Source organism: Spea bombifrons, chromosome 3 (assembly GCF_027358695.1).
Source record: "Spea bombifrons isolate aSpeBom1 chromosome 3, aSpeBom1.2.pri, whole genome shotgun sequence".
Lineage (NCBI taxonomy): Eukaryota > Metazoa > Chordata > Amphibia > Anura > Pelobatidae > Spea > Spea bombifrons.
In genome coordinates this window covers 76,859,744-76,873,510 of record NC_071089.1, presented here as the reverse complement: position 1 = coordinate 76,873,510, position 13,767 = coordinate 76,859,744, and the positions used below count along the sequence as shown (strand labels likewise).

The 13,767-nt window shown below is 35.3% G+C and overlaps 1 protein-coding gene across 2 annotated transcripts in view; it reads right to left on the bottom strand.

The window, feature by feature from the left end:
• Positions 1–8,113: 8,113 nt before the first annotated feature.
• HMGCLL1 (3-hydroxymethyl-3-methylglutaryl-CoA lyase like 1) overlaps positions 8,114–13,767 on the bottom strand; it is a 33,422-nt gene continuing 27,768 nt past the window's right edge. For both annotated transcript variants that reach the window (XM_053460067.1, XM_053460068.1), the window contains 2 exons: positions 11,261–11,386; positions 8,114–8,360 (listed from right to left, as the gene is read on the bottom strand). In XM_053460067.1, coding sequence (XP_053316042.1) covers positions 8,259–8,360; positions 11,261–11,386 — 228 coding nt within the window. In that variant the 3' untranslated portion in view covers positions 8,114–8,258. The remainder of the gene's footprint in view (positions 8,361–11,260; positions 11,387–13,767) is intronic.

Genomic DNA, 13,767 nt, shown 5'->3' with positions numbered 1-13,767 from the left:
TCCTAACCTCAACGTGTGAGGAAAGAGATTTAGGGATAATTATTTCTGAGGATTTAAAAGTAGGCAGAAAATGCAGTAGAGCAGCAGGTAATGCTAGCAGAATGCTTGGTTGTATAGGGAGAGGTATTAGCAGTAGAAAGAGGGAAGAGCTCATGACGTTGTACAGATCACTGGTGAGACCTCACTTGGAGTATTGTGTACAGTACTGGAGACTGTATCTCCAGAACAGTGGCGACTCTAGAAACAATATATAGGGGGGGGCACACAAGATACCACAGTCAAACTGGCGGGGCATTAATAATTTCCACCATTAAATCATACCACTGAAAAAACATATATATATATATATATATATATATATATATATATATATATATATTGCCAAAAGTAATGTGCTATGGAATGATACTTTTGTTATTGGACAATACAATACTTGATCATTCAACACGGGAAGCCTGAAGCCACAATTTAGTACGACTAATCCTTGAAATCCTTTAAACAACACAATACCTTAACTTTTGCACTAAATGATTTCAGGGCCTAATATTAGACCCTGCTGCCGATATATATATAAATATTAGATCCTGCTGCTGATATATATATATATATATATATTAGCCCCTGCTGCCCATATATATTAATATTAGCTCCAGTTGCCGATATATATATTAATATTAGTCCCTGCTGCCGATAGCAGGTATAGATCAACACATTAACACACAAACCCAGCTTTGCATGTATAGATCAATTGAAATTCACTTGTGATCTCAGCACTGAAGGTATATATCAAATAAACAGAATCAGACATACAAATCCTGTATTTGCAGGTATACAATAATAATATATGAAACGTAGCATTGCAGGTATAGATCAAATAAATACATGGAAACAGCATTGCAGGTATTAATCAACTGAACAAGACATACAAACCCTGTATTTGCAGGTATACATAAATAATGTATGGAAACATAGCATAGCAGATATGGATCTACAGAATAACACAGAAACCCAGCTTTGTAGGTGCAGATCAATTGGGATTCACATAAAAACATGGCATTAAAGGTATATTTAAAACCCCCTAAATTACAGGGATAGATCACAGGTTGCACACCCCAAAGCCAGCCCTGGCGTCCACACTGCCCACATAGAACCTGGCCAGCACCCAGATAACACACATAAGATTTGCCATCTTTGTCCCATATACACCCTGCCTGTGCCATCTTGGTCCCCAAGGCTCAAACATCCTGCTAGTCCCATCTTTGCCCTTCCACAATTATACGTCTATGATACACACAAACACATTAACTCATGCTCTCCCTCATTCAGACAATTCATCCACACATTAACTCATGCTCTCCCTCATTCAGACAATTCATCCACACATTAACTCATGCTCTTCCTCATTCGGACAATTCATCCATTTTGAGAAACTACGCCCCTTGGAGCTTCAAATGAGGGGCTACATGTATTTCTAGGACAAATGTTGAGTGCACAAATAATGATGGAATATGTCGCTTTGGCTAGAAAATATGTTTTTTCTAACCATAGCGACATGTTCATTTGTGTCTTGCGCACACCAGGTTTGTACTAGAAACACATACAGCCCCTCATTTGATGCGCCAAGGGGTGTAGTTCTCGCAAATGTGTTCTTTTTGTGCCATAATTTAACTTCCTACGTGAGCAGTAATGCCACGTCAAGGCTTCAACCTTAATTACTGATCATTCACACGCCTTTCATATCTCCATTCACTCGCAGAAGCACACACCATACTTTCCATACATTCACTCACAGAAGCACACACCAGTCTTTCCCCTTACAATCCCAAAGAAATGATGGTAAAGGGAGAAAAAAAAATCACTTTTCCAGCAAAAATAAGTTTTGCAGGAAAAATGCAAGGCGCTCCAGGGATGAGATGGTTACTCACGTACCGCACAGGCTAACTGGCTGATTTTAATAATATTTGCAGTTCATCAGGCTTTCAAAAATTGCCTCCCTCTACCGTTGGCTAAATTTAACCCCATGATCAAAGGGATCATGGGATTAAAAATTAGTATCGGCCATTTTTAAAAAGGGAAAGTGACTTTTTATAGCTATATGATCGCTGTGGTAACATTGGCTACCACAGTGATCATTTAGCTAGAATACTTAAACTTTTTTTTTTTTTTTAACCCCTTCAATCCCCTATAGACGTACCGGGACGTCCAAAAAACGCCCACAAAGAAACCCCTATGGACGTCCCGGTACGTCCAGCCCTTCGTGCAGCGTCAGGGACACATCCCTGCCGCTGCACGGGAGACCAGGCTGTCGTTTGACAGCCTGGACTCCCCACTGACAGCAGAAGCCGGCTTTGCCGGCTTTCTGCTGTCCGATCGCCCGTAACAGCTTCCGGCATGAAAGCCGGTAAGCTGTTACCGGTAAACTGCCCGATCGCGCGATCGCGCAGTTGCAAACGCGCGATCGGGCATTCCCTTCCGGGTTACGTCACTGCTGACGTAACCCGGAAGGTCATCGGAGGACAGGATATCCCCTGCGGGGATATCCTGCCCTCCGATGAGGCACAGAGACGCTGCGATCTCTATGCAGGTCTGTGAGGACCTGCATAGAGATCACAGTGTGATCGGTGCAGGGGGATCGCGGGGAGGGGAGTGAGAGACCATCTCTCTCACTCCCCCTCCCGTCCTGTAAGAGAAAAGCAGAAAAAAAAAAAAACGGTTAGTGATTTAAAAATAATATTAAATAAATCATTAAAATATTAATATAAATAATACAAAAAAAAATTATAACGTGAGCTGTGATGTCATTGTGACATCACTGGCATGTTCAGGAGGTCCCTAGGAGGACCTCTAACCATTTCTGTGTAAAAATAATATATAAAAAATAAAAAAAAATTAAAAAAATTAAATAAAAAAAATTAAAAAAAAATATATAAAAAAAGATAATAAAAAAATTATTAAAAAACCTTACTTCCCATTGCCCTAGCATAACATCTACCCAGTATAACCCTCCTGCCCCCGTTCACAACCCCCAAACCCGTTAAGCCATAGGCATAAAAATTATACAAAATTGTACACCTTATAGTATGCTCCCTGGAGCTGGCAAATTCTGGAAAATCTATATAAATTAGGTATTTCTGAAATCAGGACACCTGAATTAATAAACTTGGAGGGGATTGTCCATCACTTTACCTAATTTTGTGAGGATTCAGAGGGAATATTTTTCTAATCTTCGCTAGTTTTTACTAAATTTCTCATTCTAAATTTTCAGCTAATCATCCAACTATGGTATCAAACGAAAGCTCTATCTCTCCTTGAAAAAACAAACAAGAAGACTTCAGCCTACTTGGTATACCGGGTCCTACCTGACTAGTTTTTTGTACATGTTGCAAATAGCTCTGCCCAACACAGAAAACCTAGAATCACTCTTTCTCAAGGCATTTCCAATTTTTTTGTGCTGTAGCTCAGTGATGGATTTGTAATTTTTTTCACACACATTATGTTAAAACATAATGGTATATAGTTTATGAAAAAGGAATGTTGGGGATTTGGGCAGTAAAAATTAAATATAGAGATGGGTGATGTTTGTTAATGTGGGGGTGAATTAAATATATATTTAATGTATATTAAATATACACAGAAGTTATGTAACTGGGAGGATACATAAAAAAATGGAGTACTGGGAGATAGAGGAACTAGTAGGTGAGATCATAAAGAAAAAACAACGAATACATCTGGAGAGTGGGAGGAAGATCGGGGACATGAATGGTTGGCGAAGGGGTGAGAAAATTATATCAGACACAGAATAAAGCGTCCTCAATGAGACTTTAAGTCCCAGGCCACCTCAATCTGGAACAATCCATTGTCCCGGAATGAGAAGCCTGAGTGAAGGAGGCAGGGGCGGGATGGGCCGGAGGAGCAATTGCCCAGGCCGCCCTGAATCTAAATTAAGCGGCCGCCCATTTCAGTGGCAGATTCAGCTGCGCCAGGGTCGTCTTGAATGCAGGGCTGATGCCTCAGGCCAGCACCCCTTGTGAAAAAAATGCCCCCACACCTTTGCATATTGCCTCCTCCCTTTAGTATAATGTTAGCCCTGGCACCCAGATTGCATTCAGAGGACCTGCCCAACACCCAGATATGAAGCATAGAACTTGTCCCCAAACAGCCAGCCTGAGGCATCCTAGCCTCAAACAGCCTCCGTGTGGCCTCCTAGCCTCAAACAACCCCCCTGTGCCATGCCCCCCACTTAGACATCCATGCTATCACACACATATTTATTCATTTAATTCACAAACATTCCCTCATTCGTTCACTCTTTCACAGATACTCATGCATTAACAGATACTTATTCCCTCATTAACAGTTATTCAATCCCTCAATCACACATACTTGTTCATACACTCTTCCCCCACCCCCTTACCTGAACTGCAGATCTCTCGGTGCTGCTCGCAGACTCCCGCAGGGGCTGTTGCTTCCTTCTGTTTTGCTTGCACTTCTCTTATACTGCCCAGGGAAAGCACAAACGGAGCAGGGTCACGTCAAAAAAGCACAATTAGAAAGGAATGGAATAATATAAAATACTAGTGACACAAAATAAAATTTTTCATTTCTTCTGGGTTATGAAGATCATAATTGTCGTGATTTTACTATAGATTTATAATCTCATTTCTATATTAAGTTTGAAATTCTCATTTCAAAACTGTCATAGCCATTAGAAAAATACATTATGTTGTGACTGAACTGCATAGATATGCAATGAAATGTTTTAAAACAATGTATTACTATCAAAGTAAGTGAATGTGTTTAATAAGATCTGGTGAGAATGAAACTTGGCAGCTGATAATTGTTCTCATTCCCCGAGATAGCTATGTGTTAAAATGACAAGAACTTACCAGTCAGTTCATGGAAGTGGAAGGGATAAAAACAACACGCTTAGAAAGCTTGTTATACTTTGTTGAAATCTTAATTTCACATGGCATATATTAACCCTTTATGTCTGAGGTTTTTTTTTAACATTTCTGAGGTGATTGTGTTTAGCTGTGTTCAAAAACATCACCTGAGGACAGTCATATCACCCATGCATAGATTTGTCAGGTTGTTTGGGGCTAAAAGGCCACCCTGCCCCCATATCTTGCTTGGGACAACTTTAAAGCCAGACACCTCAGGTTATTTCAAATGGTGTTATTTTAACACTTTCCTTGCCAGAAATTTTAGGAAGATACAGCAACAGGTACAGTTTTTTTTTGTTTTTTTTATTGTTTACATTTTTGGACATTTTTTACATTTTGTTGGGACTGGAAGGTTCTCCTTATGGTGTCATGGGGCATCACTGGGGTCTTTTTGTATTTTTAAATTGTATTACAATATACAAAATTACAAATATTGTATACTTGCGTAGCGCATCATTGGTCAATGAGGTTAAATATTGTTAGATAACCTTTTTTTTTTAAATAGGCAATGGCATTTGAAAGTTTTTTGAAGAAATCACTTCTACATTCTTCTATAATGATCAACATGTAGTTTAGTTTAATAACATTTGTACCTGTAGAGACTTATTTATGAGGTAGGTGAATGCTTTGCATAATGATATACTTGCTGTCGCTCTGCATATAGTGAATGAGCGCAGATGTAATAATTTTTTATATATTGTAAGCTTATTTACCTAGCACCTACCAATCCTTTGTTAAAGCTCACCATGGTTTGTCAGATAAACGAAAAAGCCCAACCATTTGTGTTTTTTTACTGAATTTATTTATTTGAACTGGAATATGTCATGTCACACAAGTCTAGGGTATTATAGTTTAAAAGATTTTAAAAAATAAAAAAAGGACGTCATTTATAAGAGCTGTTACTAGGGGTCTTGGTGCCTAAGGTAAGGACAGAGATTGTGCCCTGGGCATAGGTCACATCATCTGCCAGAATCAGACAAAAGCTCGTGGAAACACAGTTTGCCACTGGACAGCTCAAGTGTGTCCTTCAACTTGTGGATCTTGGGGCAGCTAGCTCTTTTGCCCCATGTAAGTTATGGCCCTGTCACGCATTCTATATGTGAAGAATAAGTAAACATAAGAAAATTATACAATTGAAAAGATATACGTAATACAATTAAAAAGATAAGCGTAATACACTTTCACAAAGAACAGGCCTTAAAAATAAATATTTTTAAAAATCCTGATGAATTCTAAACAAAGTGAAAATTTGATGTTTAAAATGCCTTATCCTGCTAAAAGCATTTGTGATTGTTTAACTATATTTTAGTGTCAAATATTATAACTAGTAACTTTGCAAATGGATTTACATAACAAAGAGTGTACCACTTAAATAATCTTTTTCGTTTTAATGAACTTGGGATATTAGAATACACTTTGGAAAAGCTTTTGTTCTTTCAAAACCTCCTGCACTATTTATTTCTATGATTTAACGCTGTAATAAACTATTGGATGGCAATATTGTGTTTCTTAAAAGATCATGCAAGGGTGAATCTGCTTAAAATCACATAAGTGCTCTATTAACACTGGTATAAAATGTAATCACAAGGATACTCTGTGCTTTTCAAAATGACCGGTTTCAACAATGTAAACAACAAAGTAGTATACAGCAGTGCCATCTCGTAATGTGATTTAGCCAAGTGGACTTCCTGATTTTGACAGCTTCTGTCACACTTTGACCTGACAGATTCATTTTTTCCCCCAGAAAACATAAAAAGTATGTTGCAAATAGTACCCATGCTAATTATGCAATTCAAAATAATTTCCAATATACAATTTTTTTTTTCTCCTCACTTTATTGCATTTAGCTAACACACCTGTGCAAAAATAGCATTTCTTCTCTTTATCAACATATAAACTCTGTGTTACAGATAACAGATAAAGGTTTCATATAAGCATTTAAAATACTGCGTATATTTTTCTAATGAAGTGAATATTATATAAAGTATAGTTGAAACACAACATGTGCTTTCATTAACATATGTATAATTATAACAGTACAACAATTTATGTAGTATCACAAATGTATTTGGATTTTAGCGTTAACATAAGAGTCTTAGCATATAATAATACTCAAAGGATGCCAAACACACTTAAAGCACCTTAGCACAAAGCAATTGAGAGAAATCTAGATGACTAAAGTGGTGTAAATGGACATGCTACATATCAGAAGAAACCTTTCCTAGAGAGAAGACATCCTATACTCAAAAGAAAGTATTCCCACCTCTACTTTAATCCCCTGTTTCATATGAATCCTTCATTACCTTAACCATTGTACAGCGCTATGGAATTTGATGGCGCTATATAAAACAATAAATAATAATAATACTTATTTCAATTACTTATGTCAGTTTACTCCCCATTAATTGAAGCCCTCACTTTAACAGTACAACCCCTGACATATTATAAATAGAAAGATACATAAATAGCGAAAATCAGAAACTAACTAACTGGTCCATCTAGTCTGCAACTTCAAAACATTTATTTAAAATGCTAATCATCATTTATTGATTTATATAGCTCCATAATATTCTGCAGCGCTGTACAATGGGTAAACAAGACATAACAAGTAGTGCATTACATAACAATTTTGACTCACAGGAACAAAAGATAAGGAGGTCCCCACTCCAACAAGCTTACAATTTAAAAGGTGTTAGGGTATGTTACACAAGAGGACAAAGTGTGCTGCTAAAAACATGATAGCTTCAATAAACAATGTAGTAATGGGAAGTAAACTGAAATAACCCCTTAAGGACAATGGGTGGTCCGTAAACCCATTGAAAACAATGCGTTTTGAGCCGTACATGTACGGGCTTTGTCATTAAGGGGATAAGTAATGGAAATAAGTTAAGAAGGAATCATATGAAAGAGGGGATTGAAATAGTGGTGGGAATACTTAATTTGAGTATAGGGAGACAGCCACACTATTTAAATAATTATTATTATTGCTGGACATAAATACAGTCCAAAAGCAGGAGAGGGATTGGAAAGGTCAGCAAGAAGTTGGTGGGAGGAAGGGAATTATGTTGTCAGTTGACATTCCTAAAGAAGAGGATCGGGGATTTTTGGAAAGACACAAGGCAAGGGGAGCGTTGGATAAGCCAGGAATACAATTCCTTTTGTACACCTAGATAAAACAATTGGCAGACATATTTTTTGATCTATTAACACTATTATTTGTTATACTATATCTTGGCTATAATATATTAGTGGGTCCATTCAGACAAACATATTTAAGGTATAATATAATATACAACCAAAGGTAGTTTTTATAATTTATGGCACAAATGATGCTTGTGAAACCTTTGAATTAGTCTTCTTATTTAAGGCAGAACAGATAAAATGTCCGGCTTCCATCACTTTGTAAAGGTCAACACCCTATAACATTAAAAATAAACTTTTGTCAATGCATTTATTAGTCTCTCATTCTAGCAAATATATTGTTTTACATTGTTGTACATTTTTGAGAATTATTTATTACCAACTTTACCTTGAAGACAGGTCTATTATTTATTAACATAAACATCAATAACGTTAATTTTCATTGTGACTTTACTAAAATAGCTAAATCAAGATAATGACTGAAATTCAGCAGACAAAACAAACAATAAAATAAATGCATGTTGATATTTTGGGAAATATTGACATATTATAAACAGATTTTGGCTTTGAATTATGTGAATTATTCAGAAACTGTATCAAAAGGCATTATTATTATTGCTCATCTCCTATACGAAAAATATCTCATCTCTCTATATGGAGATACATGGAATTTAAATCACTTAAATCATTATTTTTCGTACTTTTAGGTGTCAAAGATCAGGCTAGTTTTGTTTAAGGTTGTGCTCAAACTTTAATTTGGAAGCAGGGTACCATTTCATATCACCTGAATATAATCATCTCTTTTAAAATGTATGCCTTTTTTTTTTAATTGTTGTTATGCTTCTGATTATCTGAACAATTTCCTATGCAACACATGGATGGTATTGTGTCATTTGTGCAAGTATCACATATATTCAGTTTTCCTGAATTTAAATAATTTGTTAACATTGAATAAGTCTTTACAGTCAACTATGATTATTATCAAAAAATGGACAAAAAAAAAAATCACTTAACATTCAGCTTGTTCCACTAATAAACAAATGTTCTTTATATCATATATATATAGTATTGCAGAGTATTATGTATGTGTATATTATATATATATATATATATATATATATATATATATATATATATATATATATATTAACTGATATGCAGTGCATGGTACATCGTTCATCCTTTCAGTTTTTATGACAAACACTAAACAAATACACATTTAACCGCAGGTTTGTTTCATAAGATAACATTTTTCGGGAATTATTGCAAGAGTAAAAGAACAAATAGTGCAGCTATCTGCACATAGTGTTTGTATTGTGCACTGAAACATGATGTATTAAAGTCAAGGAAAGCTATCCTCTGTCATTTACTCACTGCACATTAGAAGCTTGAGAGATAACTCCAACTATAACGACAGGGCAAACACACATAAAGCAATCAGATGAGTGTTCAAAGAGTGATCAGAATAGCCTCATAACTGTATCGCCAGCAATAATGAGTGGTAGATGAGTATATCATTATATACATATATTGTTATAAAAAAAACACATAAACATGCATTAGCCGTCCATTTTTGGTCTTAAACCTACTCAAGTTTGAACTTTTTTGCACATAAAAATATTCAATTTGCAATAACTGCATGTATTAAATAGTCTCTCAATAATAGAAATTAATCTCTTTTATTTAATCTGGTATTTACAGAATTTACAGAAAAACATGATGGATCATGGTCATAGCAACATGAAGATATTCTAGCCAAAGGGTATCAGACACTTCTATTAAAGAAGGTCCAAAAAATGGTGGTAATCCCACAATTTACATATAGAAGAGAGTTGTACAAACTAAACATACATATTGTGCATTCAAACGTTAATAAATCGATTCAAACAGGATTTCTGCCTACCCATCTTAGTGCTACCATGCAGAAAAGGAGGATAAGAAAGTGGATTCACAGTTAGAATTGCAGAAAGTGTGAGAAGTGGAAAAAGATCTGGATTTCTTGGGGCTTATTAACAATAAAAACAAATATGTAGAAAATGGTAACTTTTTGTTAGATTTATGTGGAAAGTTTTCTAACATATACGCTACCAGCCCCCTTAATACTAGACAGTCACTCAATGTTACATAGGTTTAGGTTCTCCATTTGCTCTCAGATGTCCTGCATGGTTGAGAGCATCAAGCATGTTGAAGAGCACAAGAATTTCTAGCAAACAAAAACTACAAAACTAATGAAAACATTATGAAATCATTGACGGTTATGGCTGTCATTGATAGATCAAACAACGTGTTGTGTTTTTTCCTTACTTTTTCACTTCGGCTAATCAGCATTTACAAGAGGAAGAGACAAGCATAGACATATGTGTCATGCCATTTTAACTTCTCAGTAGCAGCCAGACTGATGGTAGTAAGGAGTGTGAGAAAGTCGATGACAGTGATTAACAGTGTTGTAGCTTAGATTAAGGCTCATCACCTACCATACTGCAAGTGTCAATAGTGTGGTGCAGAATATTTACTGGGGCGGGCTGGACTGGAGAAGCTGTGGAGCTAATTTATTTATTTTTGAGCTGTTTTTCATTGGAAAAATACATTTAGGAGCCAATTCTTTTAATTAAAAACAAAATCCCATTTTCCTATTAAGTTGTGCTTTAGTAATTTAACAGTAACTTATACTACCAGCATAACCTTTTATTTCTGCACAAAACAAAAAATAATTAAAACTGATGAAAAATTAGGCAGGGGGTGCAGAGGACTGTGCAATAAGTTCTTGACACAGTCTTCCTGAATTTGGTTTAAGACAGCTGCACATGTATGCAACAGCAAAACCTCTAGTTTGCGCACAACACAAAATAATAAATCATTAATATCGGTGAAAATTTTGCAGGGCAAGGCACTGTGCATGTGAGTTTGTTTCGGTTCTTGAAATACTTTTCTGTGTCTGTCTGGGGGATCAAAAAACAAAGATTTTGTCTGAATTGACTTTGCGACAATGGTCATGGATAACGATTTGTCTCAGAGCGGGCATGCCATAGAACAGACCATTATATTTTTAAGTGAACATCCTTTAATTAGTTTAAAGTTTTTACTTGCTTAAAAACAAGCTATATTAAAACAATACTACATTGCATTATGATATGAATCCCTCTGAATGGCAATTGACATATAAAGTCTACACTTACAGTATGAATACCCATTCCATTTAGCATGTAAATCACATCTTCTGTGGCAACATTCCCAGTTGCTCCATTTGCATATGGACAACCTCCTAAACCAGCAACAGCACAATCCACAACATTAACACCCATCTAGGGAGACAAAAAGAAGAAAAAAACATGCTTAATTAGAGAATATGGAATAATGCATTGATAAAATATTATTGAACACAACCCAACATTGTCCAGATGATGATAATTATTTTTAGGCCCCATGCCTTTTTCTATTTGTTCTACTGTTGCTTTGTTGTTTAGGCAAAGCCTTGCTAACCAGACAACCTATAACTACTGACTAGCCACTGGCATATTCCCTATTTGTGATTTCAAAATGTGCCAGGATTAATGCCATTGCTAATTGTAACTTCAATTACTATATAATTGGGATTCTTATAGAACATATTCAATGTTGATTCCATTCAGATTCATATATATATATATATATATATATATATATATATATATATATATATATATATATATATATATATATATATATATCCATTGCATATTTGTATCTACCAAACTGATAACATATTCAATGTTGATTCCATTCAGATTCATATATATATATATATATATATATATATATATATATATATATATATATATATATATATATATATATATAAATCTGAATGGAATCAACATTGAATATGTTATCAGTTTGGTAGATACAAAAATGCAATGGACCAGAGGTTGATCAAAAAAAACACTTAAAAATATACTAGTCTTTTTGGTAAAATGACATTGTACTTAACTTTCAAAAGTGAAAAACACCATAGTAGTTTATACTGTAAAATGATTTCATACCATTCTCCAAGAAGAGGTCACTGTCTGAAACCTTACCTTTCAATAGTGTGCTGTGACGGTATATACAACGTATACTATAACTAGTAATCCATCTGCACAATTAAATTCAAGGCACAACATGCATAACATAAACATGATTTTTCTATTAAGCTGAGGAAGTCATGGTACAAAATGTAATGCATGAACCCAGGCCGGGACTGCATGAACCAAACAATGATATTCCAATGGTTTTCCAACCATCTGACAATAAAAAAAGCACTGTTAAACTTGTCCTAGCTTTGCTTAGGTAAAAACTTTAACTGGATCATCTTAGGCTGCCAGATTGTATTACAACTTGAGATCAATCATTGGTTTCTATCTCAGACCTTTTCCATTCCAGAGTATAGGAGAACCCTTATTCTATTAATTATTTTGAATTTTTCCCTGGTAAACTATACGACCTGCTATGTTATACCACCCAGGGACTATGTACTTCACTTTAGAATTAAGTTTTTGAATCGTCTTCAGTTTAAGAGCAACTTATCATCAGCAATTGTGACCCATGTAACAACCCAGGTTTCAAGCAGTAAGCCAGTAACAAACGTCATGTTGACGTGTCCCATTAAGAACGAAATGGCTGTCCATGAGCGGTGGTCTGGCTTCTGCATCTACAGTATGTCACGGGCTTTGTTTAAAAGTCATCTAGCACAACAGACATGAGCTTTAAGGAATTCATGTATAAAGTGGATTTAGATGCAAAAATAGGTGTTTGTTGTTAAACTGATTTGCATATACCTACTTACAATCCCCTGCTCTATGTGATTTCTGTGTGGTAGATGTAAGTTAGTGTTTTATGACTACTTAAGTATATAAGTAGTTTCACAGCAAGAGCCTTATTCAGAAGTGTGACAAAGAACCAAACGGAAAAAAAGTACTTAAAAAAAACAAAAATACTTTGTGTTATGTTTCGTTTAGCTTGAGGGAACTTGCTGCTAAGCAAAGTATAAAGCAATAGCCTCACCGCTCTACTTTTGTCTGACTTTTGCTTTTCGAATAGTGACACCTATTGGTGAAAACGAAAAATTACAAACTACCAAAACTTTGCCTTCTTTGCTATTTACGATTTGCCTTGTGAGTACTATATAATCTTTGCAGTAGATACTGACTAATACCAGATAAAACAATGTTCATCTTGAAAAACCGATCACTACAGAACATGAAAGATTAAAACAAAAATTGTAAATCATTATCTACAAAATGACACTTATGATGATTTTTGCTCATCCTCCTTTTTCTTAAGCAAAACTATGCATCTGTATGACAACAAATGCTTTAAATGAAGAGTAGTTCACTGCAATCCTTGTCTTCCCACCAATCATCAGAACAGACATGCTAGAATCCCTGTTTGTATTATTTTTTAGATCTTTCATACTACGCTATGTTAATCTGTAATATGGTAATTATGAAGCAATGCAATTTTTAATGTATCTGGTATATTTCTGTATTATGATTTCCAGAAGGAACATGTCAATAAGCAACTGCATTTAACAATATTTAACTGCAAAGCAGAAATCCACCTATTTTCCTAATATATTCATAGCTATTGTAGAAGTGGATGCAACTACACTTATTGTACCTTGCTAGCTCTATTATAACCCATACTGTAAAATGCTCAATGCATTTGT